We start from the raw sequence: 23506 nt of genomic DNA, 5'->3' as shown, positions 1-23506 counted from the left end.
AATAATTCTAACAAGTCGAAAAATTATGACATGTCGTCGAAATTGACAAAAGGTAATAATTATGACTTACTGTGTCATAATTTTGATTTTTTTTGTCAATTTCGACTTGTCATATGTCATTTGTCACTTGTATAATTATGAAATTTTTGTCATTAAAGTTTTTTTGTCATAAATCCAACATTTTATCTCATAATTTAGATTTTTTTTGTCAATTTCGACTTGTGTCATAATTATGACTTTTCAAGTCATTCAAGTTTTTTGTCAAATTCCAACATTTCATCTCATAATTATGACTTAGTATGTCATAATTTTGCCTTTTTGTCAATTTCGGCTTATATAATAATTATTACTTTTTAAATCATTACATTTTTTTGTCAAAATTCCAAAATTTTATCTCATAATTATGACTTAGTATGTCATAATTTTACATTTTGTCAATTTCGACTTGTCATAATTTTTCCGACTTATGTCATAATTATTACTTTTTTTAGTCATTTAATTTTTTTGTTAAAATTCCAACATTTTATCTCATAATTATGACTTAATATGTCATCATTTTGACTTTTTGTCAATTTCGACTGGTCATAATTTTTTCGACTTAATCATAATTATGAGATGAAATGTTGGAATTATGAGAAAAAAATTAAACGATTTAAAAAGTCATAATTATGACATAAGTCGAAAAAAATTATGACCAGTCGAAATTGACAAAGAGTCAAAATTATGACATACTAAGTCATAATTATGAGATGAAATGTTGGAATTTTGAGAAAAAAATTAAACGACTTAAAAAGTCATAATTATGACATAAGTCGAAAAAAATTATGACCAGTCGAAATTGACAAAAAGTCAAAATTATGACATACTAAGTCATAATTATGAGATGAAATGTTGGAATTATGAGAAAAAAAATTAATTTTGCAATTAGACTGTGTTTTTAACTAACAGTTTAATTAGACTTAATTTTAGACTCTATGTTGCGTGGCATCCCTCACCTGCACATGCCGCCGCTCCACTGCTCAGCAGCGCTGCTTTCCTCACCGCAGGGACAGATAAGCTGAGGCCGGTGAACTCTCCGGCGCCCTCTAGCAGGGCTTTATAGGTGCTGATCTCGCGCTCCAGCTGCACTTTGGTGCTCAGCAGCAGCTGATAGTCGCGGCTCTGTTGCATTGCACTCTCGCGCACTGAGGATAGCTCCCCCTCCAGGCCGCCGGCCAGCTGACTCAGAGAGAAGATCTGAGACTGATACTGCGCCTGAAGCTCCACCAGACGCTGCTCCACACTGCCCTTCTGCAGAAGCACACGCACATTACACTACAGCAGGGCTCAGAAGGTCGTCATTTAAACATAGCATTTCATAATGGAGATGTTTATGCCATCATTTTGAAATCAGATTTTAAACTTAGCATGTCATAATTTTTCACGTTTCATGCCATCATTTTGAAGTCATAATTTGAACTCAGTATGTTTAATGCCATAATATCTTATATCAAATAGTATGTCAACATTTTATGTATCTCAATTGTAACAAGCAATAATTTCGTCAGCAGGTCTAAATCTGGCTTTTTATTTCATCATTTCGACTTTTTAAGTTATAATTTTGACAGCCTGAATTTCGACTTATGATGTCAATTTCAACTTGATTTCATCAGTATGTCAATATTGGCTTTTGACAATTTCAACTTTTAAGTCATAATTTAGAATTTTTATGTTATCATTTAGACTTTTTGAAGCCATAATTTAAATTTAGCATGTCATAATTTTGACGTTTAATGCTATAATTTTGAAGTCATCATTTAAACTTAGTATGTCATAATTGTATCGTTTTATGCCATAATATTGAAGTCATCATTTAAACTTAGTATGTCATAATTTTAACGTTTAATGCTATAATTTTGAAGTCATATTTTAAACCTAGCATTTCATGATTGTAATGTTTTATGCCATAATTTTGAAGTCAGAATTTAAACTTAGTATGTTTTATGCCATAACTTTTAAGTCATATATTAAACTTAGCATGTCATAATTTTTCACGTTTTGTGCCATAATTTGAAAGTCATACTTAAAACTTAGCATTTCATAATTGGGATGTTTTATGCTATAATTTTGAAGTCATTATTTAAACTTAGTATGTCATCATTTTTATGTTTTATGCCATCATTTTTAAGTCATAATTTAAACATAGCATTTCACAATTTTGACATTTTATGCCATCAATTTGAAGTCATATTTTAAACTTAGCATGTCATAATTTGGATGTTTTATGCCATAATTTTGAAGACATAAATTTAGTATGTTTTATGCCATAATTTTGAAGTCATATTTTAAACTTAGCATTTCATAATTTGGATGTTTTATGCCATAATTTTGAAGACATAAATTTAGTATGTTTTATGCCATAATTTTGAAGTCATATTTTAAACTTAGCATTTCATAATTTTGATGTTTTATGTCATAATTTTGATGTAATATTTTAGACTTAGCATTTCATAATTTTGATGTTTTATGCCATCAATTTGAAGTCATATTTTAAACTTAGCATTTCATAATTTTGATGTTTTATGTCATCAATTTGAAGTCATATTTTAAACTTAGCATTTCATAATTTTGATATTTTATGCCATCATTTTGAAGTCATATTTTAATCTTAGCATTTCAAATTTTTTATATTTTATGCCATCATTTTGAAGTCATATTTTAAACTTGGCATTTCATAATTTTTATGTTTTATGCCATCATTTCGAAGTCATATTTTAAACTTAGCATTTCCTAATTTTGATATTTTATGTCATCATTTTGAAGTCATATTTTAAACTTAACATTTCCTAATTTTGACGTTTTATGCCATCAATTTGAAGTCATATTTTAAACTTAGCATTTCATAATTTTGATGTTTTATGCTATAATTTTGAAGTCATAATTTTAAAATTAGTATGTTTTATGCCATCATTTTGAAGTCATAATTTAAATTTAGTATGTTTTTTGCCATAATTTTGAAGTCATATTTTAAACTTAGCATTTCATAATTTTGATGTTTTATGCCATCATTTTGAAATCATATTTTAAACTTAGCATTTCATAATTTTGATGTTTTATGCCATCAATTTGAAGTCATATTTTAAACTTAACATTTCATAATTTTGATGTTTTATGCCATCATTTTGAAGTCATATTTTAAACTTAACATTTCATAATTTTGATGTTTTATGTCATCAATTTGAAGTCATATTTTAAACTTAGCATTTCATAATTTTGATATTTTATGCCATCATTTTGAAGTCATATTTTAATCTTAGCATTTCAAAATGTTTATATTTTATGCCATCATTTTGAAGTCATATTTTAAACTTGGCATTTCATAATTTTTATGTTTTATGCCATCATTTCGAAGTCATATTTTAAACTTAGCATTTCCTAATTTTGATATTTTATGTCATCATTTTGAAGTCATATTTTAAACTTAACATTTCCTAATTTTGACGTTTTATGCCATCAATTTGAAGTCATATTTTAAACTTAGCATTTCATAATTTTGATGTTTTATGCTATAATTTTGAAGTCATAATTTTAAAATTAGTATGTTTTATGCCATCATTTTGAAGTCATAATTTAAATTTAGTATGTTTTTTGCCATAATTTTGAAGTCATATTTTAAACTTAGCATTTCATAATTTTGATGTTTTATGCCATCATTTTGAAATCATATTTTAAACTTAGCATTTCATAATTTTGATGTTTTATGCCATCAATTTGAAGTCATATTTTAAACTTAACATTTCATAATTTTGATGTTTTATGCCATCATTTTGAAGTCATATTTTAAACTTAACATTTCATAATTTTGATGTTTTATGCCATCATTTTGAAGTCATATTTTAAACTTAGCATTTCATAATTTTGATGTTTTATGCCATCAATTTGAAGTCATATTTTAAACTTAACATTTCATAATTTTGATGTTTTATGCCATCAATTTGAAGTCATATTTTAAACATAACATTTAATAATTTTGATGTTTTATGCCATCAATTTGAAGTCATATTTTAAACTTAGCATTTCATAATTTTGATGTTTTATCCCATCAATTTGAAGTCATATTTTAAACTTAACATTTCATCATTTTGATGTTTTATGCCATAATTTTGAAGTCATATTTTAAACTTAGCATTTCATAATTTTGATGTTTCATGCCATAATTTTGAAGTAATATTTTAAACTTAACATTTCATAATTTTGATGTTTTATGCCATCAATTTGAAGTCATATTTTAAACTTAACATTTCATAATTTTGATGTTTTATGCCATCAATTTGAAGTCATATTTTAAACTTAACATTTCATAATTGTGATGTTTTATGCTATAATTTTGAAGTCATAATTTTAAAATTAGTATGTTTTATGCCATCAATTTGAAGTCATAATTTAAATTTAGTATGTTTTTTGCCATAATTTTGAAGTCATATTTTAAACTTAGCATTTCATAATTTTGAGGTTTTATGCCATCATTTTGAAATCATATTTTAAACTTAGCATTTCATAATTTTGATGTGTTATGCCATCAATTTGAAGTCATATTTTAAACTTAACATTTCATAATTTTGATGTTTTATGCCAACATTTTGAAGTCATATTTTAAACTTAACATTTCATAATTTTGATGTTTTATGCCATCATTTTGAAGTCATATTTTAAACTTAGCATTTCATAATTTTGATGTTTTATGCCATCAATTTGAAGTCATATTTTAAACTTAACATTTCATAATTTTGATGTTTTATGCCATCAATTTGAAGTCATATTTTAAACTTAGCATTTCATAATTTTGATGTTTTCTGCCATCAATTTGAAGGCATATTTTAAACTTAACATTTCATAATTTTGATGTTTTATGCCATCATTTTGAAGTCATATTTTAAACTTAGCATTTCATAATTTTGATGTTTTATGCCATCAATTTGAAGTCATATTTTAAACTTAACATTTCATAATTTTGATGTTTTATGCCATAATTTTGAAGTAATATTTTAAACTTAACATTTCATAATTTTGATGTTTTATGCCATCAATTTGAAGTCATATTTTAAACTTAACATTTCATAATTTTGATGTTTTATGCCATCATTTTGAAGTCATATTTTAAACTTAACATTTCATAATTTTGATGTTTTATGCCATCATTTTGAAGTCATATTTTAAACTTAGCATTTCATAATTTTGATGTTTTATGCCATCAATTTGAAGTCATATTTTAAACTTAGCATTTCATAATTTTGATGTTTTATGCCATAATTTTAAAGTCATATTTTAAACTTAGCATTTCATAATTTTGATGTTTTATGCCATCAATTGGAAGTCATATTTTAAACTTAACATTTCATAATTTTGATGTTTTATGCCATAATTTTAAAGTAATATTTTAAACTTAACATTTCATAATTTTGATGTTTTATGCCATGAATTTGAAGTCATATTTTAAACTTAACATTTCATAATTTTGATGTTTTTTGCCATAATTTTGAAGTCATATTTTAAACTTGGCATTTCATAATTTTGATGTTTTATGCCATCATTTTGAAATCATATTTTGAACTTAGCATTTCATAATTTTGATGTTTTATGCCATCAATTTGAAGTCATATTTTAAACTTAACATTTCATAATTTTGATGTTTTATGCCATCATTTTGAAGTCATATTTTAAACTTAACATTTCATAATTTTGATGTTTTATGCCATCATTTTGAAGTCATATTTTAAACTTAGCATTTCATAATTTTGATGTTTTATGCCATCAATTTGAAGTCATATTTTAAACTTAACATTTCATAATTTTGATGTTTTATGCCATCAATTTGAAGTCATATTTTAAACTTAACATTTCATAATTTTGATGTTTTATGCCATCAATTTGAAGTCATATTTTAAACTTAACATTTCATAATTTTGATGTTTTATGCCATCATTTTGAAGTAATATTTTAAACTTAGCATTTCATAATTTTGATGTTTTATGCCATCAATTTGAAGTCATATTTTAAACTTAGCATTTCATAATTTTGATGTTTTATGCCATCAATTTGAAGTCATATTTTAAACTTAACATTTCATAATTTTGATGTTTTATGCCATCAATTTGAAGTCATATTTTAAACTTAACATTTCATAATTTTGATGTTTTATGCCATCATTTTGAAGTCATATTTTAAACTTAGCATTTCATAATTTTGATGTTTTATGCCATCAATTTGAAGTCATATTTTAAACTTAGCATTTCATAATTTTGATGTTTTATGCCATCAATTTGAAGTCATATTTTAAACTTAACATTTCATAATTTTGATGTTTTATGCCATCATTTTGAAGTCATATTTTAAACTTAACATTTCATAATTTTGATGTTTTATGCCATCATTTTGAAGTCATATTTTAAACTTAGCATTTCATAATTTTGATGTTTTATGCCATCAATTTGAAGTCATATTTTAAACTTAACATTTCATAATTTTGATGTTTTATGCCATCAATTTGAAGTCATATTTTAAACTTAACATTTCATAATTTTGATGTTTTATGCCATCATTTTGAAGTCATATTTTAAACTTAACATTTCATAATTTTGATGTTTTATGCCATCATTTTGAAGTCATATTTTAAACTTAACATTTCATAATTTTGATGTTTTATGCCATCATTTTGAAGTCATATTTTAAACTTAGCATTTCATAATATTGATGTTTTATGCCATCAATTTGAAGTCATATTTTAAACTTAACATTTCATAATTTTGATGTTTTATGCCATCAATTTGAAGTCATATTTTAAACTTAACATTTCATAATTTTGATGTTTTATGCCATCAATTTGAAGTCATATTTTAAACTTAACATTTCATAATTTTGATGTTTTATGCCATCAATTTGAAGTCATATTTTAAACTTAACATTTCATAATTTTGATGTTTTATGCCATCATTTTGAAGTCATATTTTAAACTTAACATTTCATAATTTTGATGTTTTATGCCATCATTTTGAAGTCATATTTCAAACTTAACATTTCATAATTTTGATGTTTTATGCCATCATTTCGAAGTCATATTTTAAACTTAGCATTTCATAATTTTGATGTTTTATGCCATCATTTTGAAGTCATATTTTAAACTTAACATTTCATAATTTTGATGTTTTATGCCATCATTTCGAAGTCATATTTTAAACTTAGCATTTCACAATTTTGATGTTTTATGCCATCAATTTGAAGTCATATTTTAAACTTAGCATTTCATAATTTTGATGTTTTATGCCATCATTTTGAAGTCATATTTTAAACTTAGCACAGGGAGGGCGGCCCGTCCTGGGCCAGATTCAGATTGACCGCTGGATCTCCGTCTGGAGCCGAGGCCGTCCTAAAACGGGCCGTCGGGGTCTTGTCGAGTAGGGGACAACGCTCCGCTCGGACAATGAACACGGACCAGAGAACCACGGTGGTCAGACCGGGGTGTGCATCCCGGGGAAGGTGCATCGTCCTGGGCTTACTGTGTGTGTGTGTGTGTGTACCTCCATCAGTGAGGACTCCAGCTGTGTCTGCAGGCTCAGGGTTTGTTTGCGGTTTTCTGTGATCTCTGAGCTTCCGCTGATGGTTGTCTCAGTGATCAGCGTCGCCTCCTCCTGCTTCTTCTCCACCTGCACCACAGCATCAGCATCAGTAAAACACACCGAGCTCACGTGTGTGTGCAGGGCCGGATTAAGAGTTCAGAGGGCCCTGGGCACAATGTCTTGTAGGCCCCCCCTTAGGGCCAAATGTATATTTTGTCCAAGGACATTTTAATATGGCATTTACAGTTTTACTGACTTAAAAGGAACTTTGTTGCTATGCTGGAGTAAAGTTCATAAATGGTCGTTCTTTCCCATAGGATTTTGTAAAACTATGTTGGGTGGACCTCTGTGCCTCTAGGGGGGTTCGGGGGCATGCTCCCCCGCAAGAAAATTTTGTACATTTTAAGGTTAAATGCATCAATCTGGTGCTCTTTGAGAGGTCAAAATTAAGATCTTCAACCCATGAACTGCTCATTGAACAAAGAAAAAGCATTGACTTGTACCAGGGCTCAAACATCTTTTTAGTTATGAGAGTCTCAGTCTACATTACATTATCAATGGTGTTTTAGGATGCCAAACAATTATTATAATAATGTAATAATGATTTATATAATTATTCCTATGACGTAAAATCCACAATATAGCCTATAAATGTACTATAAATGAAAATGAATATTTCAAAAGTATATTTTAGTCTACATTAGGCTACACTATAATACAGGAAAATTTAAATACTTTTGTCCTAATTTCTTCACTTGCAAGAAATAAACCCTTGAGCTTTTATTTAGGAGAAAACACCAGATAACCATGCTGATCGCGTGAGCAAAGAGCGCACTTTTCTTTAAATCACCCAGCACACACAGGATGCCTATTCTTAAAGTATTGTGCTGTTTTATAAAGGCACAAAGCCATATCATGGTTTCGATTTTAGTTCGTTGGCCAAATATAACGCTAGAGACCTTTATGTTAGGTTATACATTTTACATCTCATATGTGTTGGGAAAAGGGAGAAGAGAGAGTTCGGCAAAAGGCGGATTCGAACTCGGGTCGAGCGCATCAAAAGCTGCTTTTAAGCTCACGCGTTACGACCTACGCCACTGTAGCTATTCCGTGACGGGCGTCATTTTGCAAAAAGACAGGCACTTATATTTATAAATAGGCTATACGCTCCGCTATCTAAAATATTTTTTCTTCCCCTCGCTTTGGCCACAAGTGCGCATGGCGAACTTGTAATGAATACATTTTATCAGACCGGCCCGCGCGGCCTCGAAACACTACCGGCCCACCGGGGAAACTCCCGACTCTCCCGATTGCCACTCCGCCCCTGCTGCCCAGGGCCCCTTAGATGTCGTGGGCCCCTGGGCAAGTGCCCAGTTGCCCTAATGGTTAATCCGGCCCTGTGTGTGTGTGTGTGTGTGTGTGTGTGTGTGTGTGTACCTGTCTGGTGTACCAGCTCTCCAGCTCTCTGCGGTTCTTCTCGATGAGCATCTCGTACTCTGAGCGGATCTCGGCCAGCACTCGGGACAGATCCGTGCTCTCGACCTGCTTCACATCCACCGTCACCGTGCCGACCATCTGACCTCGCAGCGACACAATCTCCTGGACCACAGGGCAAAGGTCATCAGCACTTTACTTCACTTGATGAAGCATCACTGAACTGACTTAAGCTGGACTGTGACGCTCTTTTCTTCTGGAAACAAACTGTGTTGCATTATTTTCCTGTTATCTCTGTAAAGCTGCTCTGAAACAAGCGCTATATAAATAAAGGTGACTTGACAACAGTTTTTTAAAGATGCCTGGAATTGTGGTTTGTGGCTTTTAGTTCATGTTTATCAGTTCGTCTACATGCTATTGCACTTCTAACCCTAACAAGTAAGCAAAATGTTAAAACTCTAAATTTTAAAAACAAATGTTATTTTCTGGTGAAACAGAATCCTGTTGTACTTGTAAAGACAGTTTTGTCCTAACTACAACCTGCCAATGATATAAATATAAAAAAAAAAAATCAAATATATAATATAATATCATTTATACTATATAATATGTATAAAATAACGCTTTATATTTAATAATAAATAATAGAAATTATTATACTATAATACAGTATATAACAATACAGTTTTATAACCTATTATAATAAATAATATAATATAGTCGAGTAATTATGTTACAATATTATGACTATTATGACATAAACTGAAGGTTATTTTATTTTACATTGTAGAAGTGCGTCACCTTTTCAATAGTACAATAACACTTCAACACGTGACCGGAAACATCAGATGAGCTCTTTGCCTTTATTTAAAGGGATATTTTAGGAGCCAGTCTACAGGAGTGAAACACGGAGGCATTGACACAAGTGTGTTTATCATGTTTCCTCACCTCGTGCTGGAGTGTTTTGAGGGCGGTGCACTCCTTGCTCAGGCCCGTGAGCTCCTGCAACAACACACTGTTGGTGGAGTCGTACTCTTTCTTCAGGGTCTTCAGACCTGCGATGTCTCCCTCCACAGACTGACGCATGGACAGCTCCGTCTCGAACCTGCACCACACGGGCAAATTATCATAAACATAAGCTTATAATAGCTTACGGTAAACAGAATGTTATCCTGCATTGGTGTGGAGTTATCTAATGTAGATGTGGACACTAATATAGTAATCGCTATAGTTATTGTTATTTGGGTTTATGTGGACATTAATACAGTTTTTTTCCTATTTATGTGAACAGTAATATATTGTTATCGTCCGCTGATGTGGACACTAATATAGTAATCGTTATTGTTCTTGGTGTGAATGGATCTTTACATGTGCTTTACAGTGACTGAAAACGACTCTGAATGCGGCTCATCCATTCAGAAACTAAACTGAGCAGCTGATGCTGCGTTACCAGCTCAAACTCACTTCATTCTGAAATCATCGGCGGCCAGTTTGGCGTTGTCCACGGCTAAAGCGATGCGCGTGTGCTCCTGAAGGAGAAGCAGAAGCTGGAGGAGAAAACAGAAGCAAACCAGCAGAGATTATCACATACTTAGCACCTTGTTTTAATACTATTTTATCGCTATTTGCTATTGTGGCAACACTTTACAGTAAGGCTCATTAGTTAACATTAGTAAATGTATTAACTAACATGAAATAACCATGAGCAATACATTTGTTGCAGTATTTATTAATCTTTGTTAATGTTAGTTAATACAAATCTAGCTGTTCATTGTTTGTTCATGTTAGTTCTACAGCTAACTAATGTTAACAAATACAACCTTTGATTTAAATAACGCATTGGTAAATGTTGAAATTAATATTAACTAAGATTAATAAATGCTGAACAAGTATTGTTCATTCTTAGTTCATGTTAACTAATGAACCTTATTGTAAAGTGTTACCGCTATTGTTATACTGTATATTTCTTTGTATTGTCATTTAATATTGACATATCACATAATATTGCATGTAAGCCTTAAAAAAGAAACACACCTTCTCCCGCAGTGGTTTGATCTGGATCTCGTAGGGCTCCAGGTTGACGCTGCTCTGGACTCGGTTGACGGTGAACGCGCGGAGCTTCTCGTTGAGCTCCAGGTTCGTGGTCTCCAGGCGCTTCACCTTCTCCAGGTACGTCGCGAGACGATCGTTCAGAATCTGGAGCTGCTGTTTGTCATTGACAACGTTGGACACGGCTTCTGAGAAAGAGCCCGAGGCGGCCCTGAAACTGGCCCCAACGTGACCTCCACTTGCGGCCGAGAGAGAGCCTCCAACCATCCTCAAACCCCCCGAGAAAGAACCTCCACCCGCCCCAAATCCTGACCCAAAACCTGACCCAAAACCTGCCCCAAATCCTGCCCCAGACCCAAATCCTGCCCCAGACCCAAAACCAGACCCAAACCCTGAACCGGCACCAGACCCGAAGCCCGACCCAGAGCCGGATCCAAACCCTAACCCAGCCGACTGACTTCCGTAGCTGGAGAAACTAACCGGAGCCATTGAGCGGCTAGTGGAGAGAGACCTGCCGGAGAAGTGCTGAGCTCTGCTGAAGGCCATGCCGACGGTGAAGAGACGCAAGACGGTGATGATACAGAGGTGTGTGATGATACAGATGATACACCTATGATGGCAGAGGTGTGTGTAGTGCAGGACGGTGTGAAGCCCGTGGTTTATAGCTGGTCTTCATGTACGCCACTCCCTCAGTGACGACGGGCCCCTGGGGACAGAACGGTTCCCAGAAATAATGACATGCAAATCTTAAAAGAGTTCTTTGATGACATGAGAAAAATGAAGAAACATCTCTGAGGAAGAGCTCAATTCATGTGTAGTTAGTAGGGGTGTAACAATATATCGTGTCACAATATATCACAATACAAAAATGCAACGATATGTATCGTGCTTAGTGACAATATTTATTGTGTATAGTTCACCCGAAATGTTTTCAGAGTTTTAGTGTCAGTACTACATTAAAATACTATATAATGTTAAATAGAATGTATAATCATGCAATGGGGGAATATTTGTGGTTCCTGATAATGCCAAATGTCTTATGTTACTGTTACAGTGTACAGTCCACTGCAGGCCAGTTGATAGAATCCAAGTGCAGCTTTATTTCCCAAACATGATCAAACATAAAACAAAGACTTAGCCTGACTTTTTCATGGCTTGAAAAACATGGACTTACCAAACAGTGGTTACAGGTAACAATACTTGACACATGGCAAACACGAGGGCTTAAATACACACAAGAATAATGACTGAACAAGACACACCTGTGCAAGATGAAACAATGAACCAATCAGAACATGACACATAAGACAAGGGAAGCACTAGACATGATGGCAAGGGAATCACATGACAAGACAGTGACATGACCTTGACCAGAAACATGAAACAATAACCAAAACTAGACATTACAGATCCCCCATTCTATGGGGGGCTCCTGACGCCCAAAAAAAATCAAAACTAGACATAGCAAGAAAGTTCAGGGGGCCATGGCGGATTGGCCTCTGCGGCCCCGCCCAAGGAGCTTGGCTTGGCCAGGACGGCCGGGGTATATGGCAACCAACCAAAATATTCTTGGGCTGAGCGGGCGCACGAGGGGCTAGAGTGGATGCATGTTTGGCCCACACACACACACACACACACACACACACACACACAAGATAGCCGAGGCCACAATTGTCAGCGCTGCATCGTCCGTAACTGACTCAGGCAAGGCAGCCATCTTGGCCTAGGGCTCTGGAACGGCGGCCATATTGGGAGAGGTCTCTGAAACGGTGGCCATATTGGGACGAGACTCTGGAAGGACGGCCATCTTGAAAACGAGACTCTGGAACGGCGGCTATCTTGGGATGAGACTCTGGGGAACGACGGCCATCTTGGGACGAGACTCTGAAATGGTGGCTATCTTGGGACGAGACTCTAAAATGGTGGCCATGTTGGGACGAGACTCTGAACTGGTGGCTATCTTGGGACGAGACTCTGAAATGGTGGACATCTTGGGACGAGACTCTGGACCGGCGGACATCTTGGGACGAGACTCTGAAATGGTGGCTATCTTGGGACGAGACTCTGGAACGGCGGCCATCTTGGGACGAGACTCTGAAATGGTGGCTATCTTGGGACGAGACTCTGAAATGGTGGCCATCTTGGGACGAGACTCTGAACTGGTGGCTATCTTGGGATGAGACTCTGAATTGGTGGCTATCTTGGGACGAGACTCTGAAATAGTGGATATCTTGGGACGAGACTCTGGACCGGCGGACATCTTGGGACGAGACTCTGAAATGGTGGCTATCTTGGGACGAGACTCTGGAACGGCGGACATCTTGGGACGAGACTCTGGAACGGCGGACATCTTGGGACGAGACTCTGAAATGGTGCCTATCTTGGGACGAGACTCTGAATTGGTGGCTATCTTGGGACGAGACTCTGAAATGGTGGAGATCTCGGGACGAGACTCTGGACCGACGGACATCTTGGGACGAGACTCTGAAATGGTGGCTATCTTGGGACGAGACTCTGAAATGGTGGCCATCTTGGGACGAGACTCTGAAATGGTGGCTATCTTGGGACGAGACTCTGAAATGGTGGCCATCTTGGGACGAGACTCTGAAATGGTGGCTATCTTGGGACGAGACTCTGGAACGGCGGCTATCTTGGGATGAGACTCTGGGGAACGACGGCCATCTTGGGACGAGACTCTGAAATGGTGGCTATCTTGGGACGAGACTCTAAAATGGTGGCCATGTTGGGACGAGACTCTGAATTGGTGGCTATCTTGGGACGAGACTCTGAAATGGTGGACATCTTGGGACGAGACTCTGGACCGACGGACATCTTGGGACGAGACTCTGAAATGGTGGCTATCTTGGGACGAGACTCTGAAATGGTGGCCATCTTGGGACGAGACTCTGAAATGGTGGCTATCTTGGGACGAGACTCTGAAATGGTGGCCATCTTGGGACGAGACTCTGAAATGGTGGATATCTTGGGACGAGACTCTGGAACGGCGGACATCTTGGGACGAGACTCTGAAATGGTGGCTATCTTGGGACGAGACTCTGGAACGGCGGACATCTTGGGACGAGACTCTGAAATGGTGGCCATCTTGGGACGAGACTCTGAAATGGTGCCTATCTTGGGACGAGACTCTAAAATGGTGCCTATCTTGGGACGAGACTCTGAAATGGTGGCCATGACGTGAAGTGGCTCAGGATTAGAGGATACTTTGGGATTGTGGGGCTCCTCAGTAAATGACAACCCGATCAACAAAAGGGCAAAGTCAATATATTCCTCAAGAGTCACTGGGAGGTTGCTATCCGGCATTAGATAGGTCAAAACGTCATTAAGTCCATTTCGGAAAATGCCCTTTAGAGCAGTGACATTAAAATCTACCTGAGAGCAAAGTCCTCAAAACTCCAGTCCACTGCAGGCCAGGTGATAGAACCCAAGTGCAGCTTTATTTCCCAAACATGATCAAACCTAAAACAAAGACTTGGCCTGAATTTTTAATGGCTTGAAAAACATGGACTTACCAAACAGTGATTACAGGTAACAATACTTGACAAAGACACATGACAAACACAAGGGCTAAAATACACACTAGATAGATAGATAGATAGATAGATAGATAGATAGATAGATAGATAGATAGATAGATAGATAGATAGATAGATAGATAGATAGATAGATAGATAGATAGATAGATAGATAGATAGATAGATAGATAGATAGATAGATAGATGAGGTATAGTGACCGTGTCATTTTTTATAAAATACACAATCTGACACGTTCAGGAGCTGAAATAATAATCTCGATGTCTGAGAGTCCCACGTCACTCTCACAAACCCTCGAGCACTAATGCTGGAGGTTCTTCTGTTTTTCATGATCTGCTCATTAAACAGGCAAATGATCATAGCTGTGAGGATTAAACAAATCTGTGTTCAGCGCTCAGAGTGTGTGAACCGCGTCAGTCAGGATTCTCATCAGCATTGGGTACAAAGTGGACAAAAAGGGTGGTAAAAACACCTTTTTCAAAGATCAAATTACATAAAACATAAAAAAAACTGACCAATAACATTAGGCCTATTGCATTCCTTATGCACAGCATTGTGGGCATCTAGTCAAGAAAACAAGATAGTTCAGATTCAAACATTTACATAGAACATTATATATGTGAAGTTCAGGAATCATTCCTTTGCTGTCAGTCACTTACAGAAACAGTGGAGTTGAATTGTTAGAAATTATTTTATTGATCTACATGTTCATCACCACATAAAATCATCATTATCATCATCATCATCATCATCATCATCATCATCATCATAGAGCAGGAAAACACACAGTTAAACATGATGTCAAAACCCAGAAAACATTCTCACACACACACACACACACACCAACGCTGTATGATTATGATGGAGGTTTAATGGCTTTTTAATACTGATCCAGGATCAGGTTCTCAGGACTGTGACCCACTGATCCACATTCAGCTCTGAGACTCTGTTCAACAGAGTCAGACATCAGATCACATGATGCCTCAGTCTTTGGACAGGAGAGTCATTTACTCCACACAGATGCAGCACACGAGGAGAGACTGATGCAATACTATAAAAGAGAACAAGTGTTCGCAGCAGGAGATCTCTAAAATCGTCCAGCCAGTCGGAGAATAGATAAAACCCTCAGCAGCGATTCTCACTAAAACTACACTAGTCTGAGATTCAAAAGTCTGTATATAAGAGCAACGAATATAGAGCATAAAAATCAGAGAGAAATGCTTCAAGTGCTCAGTTGGTGTGACCGTCAAGAGATATCTGGACCGAACCGAACGTTCACATGCAAGCAGGAGCGTGAAAACCTCAGGGCGCGTCTTCAGGGTTCATCTGTCTTCATGCAGAGTCAGAAAAACATATTTCGGTGATCATGAAATTCATCACAGAGACTCTGTGTTGTGTTTCGTGCTGGTAAGGTGTTATTTTGAGGAATGGCACTTATAGTGGGTCTATCGGAGGGGTTTAAGGTTCGTTCACACCAACAACAATAACTACGTTTTAAACAATCGCTGTAACTATGAGAATAACGATGTCCACACCTTGACGATAATGGCACAGAGGAAATGTATCACTTTCAGAGTGAATGTTTACAGCTGATGAACGATAAAAACATTGACAGCCAATCAGAATCCATCCTGCTTTAAAGCATTTTAAAGAGACAGACCAAAAAACTGCAACGTGCTTATAATAAACAGAAAGATATCGTCTATTAGTGTGGACGCTAATATAGTTATCATTACAATTATCATTATAGTTATTGTCCATTTAAGTATATGCTTGTAATCAGTGTTGGGAGTAACTCATTACAAGTAACTTGAGTTACGCAATCAGATTACTTTTTCAAGTAACTAGTAAAGTAACGCATTATTTTTAAAATTTACAAAACAATATCCGAGTCCCATTTATTGACTGACAGCTCTCTTGTCACCATGTTGAGACAAATCGAAGTGCAGAGGCGTTGTGTGTAAACATGATGGTTATTGTAGTTCTAGACTAAATGTGAGCATTTACTCATCTCACTTGCACAAAAAAAGATTCAATATTCCTCAAAATGAATACAATCAGTGAAATGCAGAATCAGAATACTATGCAAACCTCCAATAACTAAATATGTTAAATAAAACATAATTTTTTATGCATTTAATCTCACTTTATTGACCAATGTACTTGCTTCTGACCACTGATGATTCAGTTAAACCATAAGCAAAAATGACTATAGATTTTTTTGTTCTCCAGAATAACAGCTTAAAGGTTTGTTTGAGCCTCTACTGTACAGGAATCAATCTGCATTTCCTTCAGCATGAGGATTATTCTTTCACTTTAGCTGTGATAGGGTCTTTACATGTGCCCGAAAATATAACGTAACAAACGTTATAAAGTAACTTTTTTTTTTCACATGGGCTGGGCTTGTTTTTAACGTAACTTAACATTACTTTTCTAAAAAAGTAACTAAGTAAAGCGATTAGTTACTTTTTAAGGGAGTAACGCAATGTTGTAATGCATTACTTTTCAAAGTAACTTTCCCCAACACTGCTTATAATGTTATATTTATTGTTCCTGGTGCGAACAGGTCTTTATTATAGTGGGAGTGGTTTATTTTGGTGGGCGTGGCCTATTTGGGCGTGGCTACTTTTTTGGGCGTGCCGTGTTTCTTAGTGTGCCAGAGATGGGCGGGGATAGTGAAAGCGTCGACGCTCATACTCAATGTACGAGACGGAAGAGTATTGAACTGTTTCCTGTCAGAGCTGTATTTATAAATGGCTTCCACGGCCGACGAGGAAATGACACGCGGGCCGACGCCACATAGTCGTTGCAGCTCCTCCGATTGGCCGTCGAGGGTGTAGATGGCGCGGAACTGACAGTTGGAATCACGCATGAGAATCAGAAAGTGGCTGGCGGAGCTCTTCTCCATCTCCTAGGGAGAAAACGGACTGTCAGAATGTGAAAGTCACGACTGTGGAGAAAGATGAACAGTGACGCACCTCTACAATCTTGTTTTTCTGGGATTCGTTGACCTTCCCGGCGAGGCAGCAGCGTGAGAGCGCGCTGTGAACGATGAACTTGTTGGATTTAAAACTGGGTTCCTTGAATAATTTAGGACCTGAAAAAGAAGATAAAACTGACTGTGAGTGAAAACCACACAGATCAAATAAGGTCAGACTACAGCCATCAAATAAGGTACTGACTACACCCATCAAATAAGGTACTGACTACAGCCATCAAATAAGGTACTGACTACAGCCATCAAATAAGGTACTGACTACAGCCATCAAATAAGGTACTGACTACAGTCATAAAATAAGGTACTGACTACAGCCATTAAATAAGGTACTGACTACACCCATCAAATAAGGTACTGACTACAGTCATAAAATAAGGTACTGATTACAGTCATCAAATAAGGTACTGACTACAGCCATCAAATAAGGTACTGACTACAGCCATCAAATAAGGTACTGACTACACCCTTTAAATAAGGTACTGACTACAGCCATCAAATAAGGTACTGACTACACCCATCAAATAAGGTACTGACTACAGTCATAAAATAAGGTACTGATTACAGTCATCAAATAAGGTACTGACTACAGCCATCAAATAAGGTACTGACTACAGCCATCAAATAAGGTACTGACTACACCCATCAAATAAGGTACTGACTACAGCCATCAAATAAGGAACTGACTACACCCATCAAATAAGGTACTGACTACAGCCATCAAATAAGGTACTGACTACAGCCATCAAATAAGGTACTGACTACAGCCATCAAATAAGGTACTGACTACACCCATCAAATAAGGTACTGACTACAGTCATAAAATAAGGTACTGACTACAGCCATCAAATAAGGTCCTGACTACACCCATCAAATAAGGTACTGGCTACACCCATCAAATAAGGTACTGACTACAGTCATAAAATAAGGTACAGTACCCATCAAATAAGGTACAGTACCCATCAAATAAGGTACTGACTACACCCATCAAATAAGGTACTGACTACAGTCATAAAATAAGGTACTGATTACAGTCATAAAATAAGGTACTGATTAAATCTTCTCAAATTAGGTCAAATCACTTTGTCTTCATACTTAAACCTGTTCTACACAGTGCAGTTAAACCACTATGATTTAATATTATTATAAATTGGCTTGACAAAGTCAGCATACTTAAACATTATTAGACAGCATCTAGACTACATTCAGTTTGCTCTGACTGTGTATTCTATATCTTTCAATTGACCAGACTTTTATTCCCATTATTAATCTAAAATCTTACAGTTCAAACTTAGGGTTCAAACTAGCCTTGACTGGTTCTTGTCAAGTGTGACTTCACAAACCTCCTTTAGTTGTAATTATTTTCAAATGTGGAAGCTGATCATAAAAACAACAAACCTGTGTATTCTGGGAGTGAGGCTGGAGAGGAGGCATTTAAGGCTTGTTCCCAGTCTTTCTCTCCATTCTGATTGGCCTGTTTCCCTGATGATATCACCTTTGAGGGTGACTCTGAACGACTGAGTTGTTGGATGAGAGAGAAAGTGTTTAAGTACAGACAGAGATGTATGGAAGGCAGAAGACAAAAGCATGTCTAAGCAGCAGTGTACAGTACCTTGCTGGTTTTTCAGCTGGTAGAGATCCGCCATCTTTCTGGTTAGCTACAACTAAAAGAAAACACAACTGTTTTTTAGGGCATGCTAATGAAATCTTGAAAGCAGCAGTGTGTGTAATTTCTGCACCACTAGCACTACCAATCAGAACTGAAAAAAACACAACTTTCAAACACTACTGCAATCTGACAAACAGTTTGAGAGTCCTGTCCCAAACTCCATTTATTGGTTGAGCATGTTGCAGTTTCGTTCATACAGGCAGATCGCAATTCTGATTGGTGACAAGATACTTGTGATGTTAGTGGTTACCTGTTCTGTTCTTCCCTGGCGAGCGTGTGTGAGTAATCTCATGGTTGTTGTGCGGTTTGTGTGTGAGCTGTTTTTTGCCACTGTGCTTAGCTGGTTTCTGTTTGAGAACCTTCCCTAGATCAGACATTATCTTCAGCTGGTGGCGCCTTTCATACTCTGCCCGTGTGAACGCTCCCCGACGCAGGGGTGTTCCTGGGGGCGTGGCCTTTGAAGGAGGGGGCGGGGTGTATGAGGTGGGTAGTGACTGTGAAAGCGGTGGAGTTTGAGAGGGTCGTAGGTCCTCCACAGAAACCTGTTGACTGTAAGAGGAAGCAGAGGTAAGTAAGTCCTGAATGCAGGTCCCGAATGAGAGGGTTTGGATATTTGGGTGTTCTTACCTGTTCTCAGGATCTTGCCCGTATCTTGTCCGTTTCTTGATCTCTTGCGCTCGTCTTTGCTGCCGCTCAAATAGCAGAGCCCTTTTCAGGGCCATCTCCTCCTCCGAGAGACCCTCCTCCTGAACGCCCACAAATACACACGTTACAAACACCTCAGACACGTACCATTAACCAAACAACATGCAGACCTTCACACACACCTTGAAGAACACATCGAGTCCCAGCCTGCTCTCATTCTCTGTCTGGTCACTCATGGAATCCGATGAGAATATTTCTGCACCCTGTTCCAGATCTGTGTCGTCTCCCACTGTCCCCGCACCCTCTGTTTCATCTTTCACCAGGGCGCTGCTCAGGAACATGTCGCTTTCAAATGAGCACTCTGACGGGGCTCCCGAACTGCTCCCCCCGCCTAAGAGTTCAGCTGGGAGCGCAGACGGAGGTCCAGCCTCAAGCTCCAGGGTGAAGATCGGGGTGTGATGCTCGCTGGAGCCTGATTCTGATGTGCTCTCTTGAGGCCGAGTAGATTGCAGCGGAGAGTCCTGAGGTGTGCGTGGACCTCCGAATCGCAGTGAGGAGCAAGTCTGCACCTGACACTGACTCGGAGAGACTCGCCGCAGATGGGGAAGCGTGTCCACGTTCCGTGGGGGCGTTAGGACACGTGTGAGAGGCTGGAAGCCGAGTTCTGTGGGGCGGGAGGGACGTTGACGTTTGGGGCTCTTAGGAGTAGCTCCATGGGATCTCCGTGGAGCAGATGATGCTGAGCTTTTAGGGGATCTTGGTGTGTCAGAAGGTTGTGCAGAGCGTGAAGGAGATCTAGAGGGTGAAATGATACGGGTGGAGTCTCTAGAAAGATGAGGGGATTTGGGACCCGCTGGGATGACCCAGGCCTTACTAGAGGCAGTTGTCTTATTTGAAGAGGCGTTTTTCGGAGAACTCAGAGTTTTCTTTCCCATGAGCCTTTGCTGCTGTTCTGTAAGGAGCTGCATGTCCCTTTGTAAGGTCTGTAGGGTGGAGCTTAGCTTAGCTACTGCCTCATTATATTCCTCCAACGGAGGCTCTTTCTCCACCTCTTTCTTTGTATCAACAGAGAAGGTCACCTGTTTCTCCAGTTTAGGCGGGGATACTACATCGCTGGTGTTCTTCTTCTGTTCCCCATCCTTTTCTTTCTTATTCTCCTCCAGTTTACTCTTCTCCTCCTCCTTCTCTTTGTCCTCCTCTCGTTGAAGCTGTTGCTCCATTTGTGTCAGTCGTTCATCCAGGGTAAGGGACTGTCCGTCGTCTCCCACTTCTTCCCCTTGTTTCTTCTGGAGGTGAAGGAAAGCAGTTTTGCCCAGCCTCTGCCTGTGCTTGGTAAAGATGGCCTCAATCCGCCTCTTTTGTGCTTCAATTGCTTTGCGTTTCTCCTCTAGACGTGCACCCAGTTCCTGCGCTTCCACTGCCCCAACAGGGCTCATCTCTGCAGGGCTGCACAACGACACTACCTCTTGGGACCTGGAGTTACTTGGGGATTCTGGCATCATCTTCCTGCGTTCAGCAAAGTTTGTCATGCGGCCAGTCTTGGGTCCGTTGGCTGGACTGGAGGAGGTTTTGGGGGAGTTTTCAGGTGTGTCACACTCTAAACCTCCATTGTGTTCTTGTGAACCTACAGGTTGCCGTTTTCGGTTCCCGCTGCTATTAATCCATCCTCCCATTGGTCGATGCATCATCCCAGTCCGGCATGGGGCAGAGCTGCTCAGTCTGGCTCCACCCTCCTCAGGCGAGTGGAGGTAAAAGCCAGACGGCGCCCCCTCTGGCCGCATACGAGGCTCATTGTGTACCGGCCGGCCAGAATGAATGATTTGTAAACCTTCTTCTATGGTAGGCAACTCTCCTAGAGGAGCCTGACCAATGAGCTTACTCAGATCCTCTGGGGGCGTGTAAGAGCCAGGGTCGGTTACCCTAGTGAGGCTGTCCGTGCTGACGGAACGGTAGAGAGGGTTGCCCATTACAACATCAACATCACTGTCCAGTGGGAATGGGATGCTGAAGGATACGGCCGAGAGGGGGCGGCTGAGACAGAGAAAGTGAAAATTACTGAAGATTCATAGAGCTTGATGAAGGTGAAGTTATATAAATTTAAAAAATGAATTATTTAGACTAATAAATCACAGAATTTGTATAATAAAAATGAGATTAGTAGTACTTTCTGGAACTGAAGGAGAGACATACCTAATTTGCTTTTTGCTCCAACCCCGTCCATCTACACAACAACAAATGTAGAAATAATAATTTAGTTACACAAAGAGCATAATTTCAAATATCAAACCACAAATCCAACAAGTCAAGTCAAGTCACCTTCATTTATATAGCACTTTTAACAACAGATTGTTTCAAAGCAGCTTTACGGTGATAATAGGAAATTAAAGTAACAGAGATTGTTTTGGCTTTACAGCAGCTCTAGAATAAAGTTATTGTCCAGCTAACGTTAGTTTTTGATTGATTCACTTCCGTTGCAAAGATTATTAGTTATTAACTTAGGGGCCGCTTACACGGCACCGTTTTAACTGAAAACAGAAAACTTTTAATGCGTTCTGGTCGTTCATTTGCAAAAGAAAATAGCCTGTAGTTTAAACCCAAACTGAGATTACAAACTCCACATGCAAATATTCACTTAAAACAAGACATTGCCACACACAGCAAGACCTACAAGTACCACAAATCTCACAATCTCAGCTCTTACCGGACACAGAGGGGGACTGAGGCAGGAGCGACTGCTTCAGAAGGAAAGAAGGGGAGCCACTACAAGAAAAACATCAGATCCCATGATGCAGTTCAACATAAAGAGTCTGCTAACATAATGTAAGTGTTTTGATAGGCGCGCTTACCTGTTGCCACTGATCGGACTCGTGCAGTCAACCAGATCAGATGCATCTGTAACACAAGACAGAACTCCTGTAGGATCTGAATGCACTGTGTGTTTTTGTGTCCGCTCATATGTTTATTTCTACCTGTTAGGTCCAGTGTGTGTGTGGGTTTGACGAAATCTGGTTTATCCACTTCGAAGGCGGCAAACAGCTCAGAAAGGAAGCACATAATGTTCACCTTTGGGGTTAAAGAGAAAACTCTTACATATTGTTTTTTTAACCATTATTACATATTATAAAACGGTTAAAATATAAAAAAATCTAATTCTAATCCTTGATTCTGATTGGTCAATAGCTGTGTTTTATTCACGATAAAACACGACTACGACCACTTCACCCAACGGTTCTAGTATACATCACTACACAACACCCCTAGGAACCACTCTTAGCAACGTAAACATATGTTTGTTCTCATTGATATTGTTTATTGATAAGCTTATAGAGTAGAGTATTGTGAGATCGAGTAAGCGAGTGCACCTGCATTTACAGTAGACATGACATTTTCCTTCAGGTCAGTCCTATATTCGTAATATAATATCTGTTTGAATGTCCGCTGCGATATCTTGTGCTTCTAACAGTTAAGGGGTTTTCCTGTGACACGCTAGTCATCTGTCAGTTGCGTCTTGCTTTTCCGTGATCACAAGTTTGAGTCCTTTCAATATAAAAGTCTTCTCTAGTCTTCACA

General features: G+C 37.7%; 2 protein-coding genes across 2 annotated transcripts in view; both read right to left on the bottom strand.

Moving 5' to 3' along the window:
- Window positions 1–995: 995 nt before the first annotated feature.
- On the bottom strand, window positions 996–11652 carry wu:fk65c09 (keratin, type I cytoskeletal 47 kDa; the record flags this gene model as incomplete). The annotated part of the gene is made up of 7 exons (XM_056236762.1): window positions 11456–11652; window positions 11061–11395; window positions 10491–10573; window positions 9975–10131; window positions 9030–9191; window positions 7554–7679; window positions 996–1290 (listed from the first exon to the last, which is right to left on the bottom strand). Coding segments are annotated over exons 1-7 (1324 nt in total), but the record flags the coding sequence as incomplete, so codon positions are not given.
- Window positions 11653–17064: 5412 nt separating this feature from the next.
- Window positions 17065–23506, bottom strand: part of LOC130071859 (calmodulin-regulated spectrin-associated protein 3) — a 12373-nt gene continuing 5931 nt past the window's right edge. The window contains exons 7-17 of the mRNA XM_056236767.1: window positions 22906–22999; window positions 22783–22828; window positions 22638–22696; window positions 22127–22157; window positions 20119–21967; window positions 19919–20037; window positions 19542–19840; window positions 19235–19286; window positions 19021–19139; window positions 17606–17724; window positions 17065–17538 (exon numbers count right to left, since the gene is read on the bottom strand). Of these exons, the coding sequence (XP_056092742.1) occupies window positions 17236–17538; window positions 17606–17724; window positions 19021–19139; window positions 19235–19286; window positions 19542–19840; window positions 19919–20037; window positions 20119–21967; window positions 22127–22157; window positions 22638–22696; window positions 22783–22828; window positions 22906–22999 (3090 nt within the window). The 3' untranslated portion in view covers window positions 17065–17235. The remainder of the gene's footprint in view (window positions 17539–17605; window positions 17725–19020; window positions 19140–19234; window positions 19287–19541; window positions 19841–19918; window positions 20038–20118; window positions 21968–22126; window positions 22158–22637; window positions 22697–22782; window positions 22829–22905; window positions 23000–23506) is intronic.

The sequence above is a fragment of the Rhinichthys klamathensis genome, unplaced genomic scaffold (genome assembly GCF_029890125.1).
Source record: "Rhinichthys klamathensis goyatoka isolate OS25496 unplaced genomic scaffold, OSU_Roscu_1.1 h1tg000463l_1, whole genome shotgun sequence".
Lineage (NCBI taxonomy): Eukaryota > Metazoa > Chordata > Actinopteri > Cypriniformes > Leuciscidae > Rhinichthys > Rhinichthys klamathensis.
Note: the sequence above shows the minus strand (reverse complement) of the source record. Positions and strands in the feature narration are given on the sequence as shown.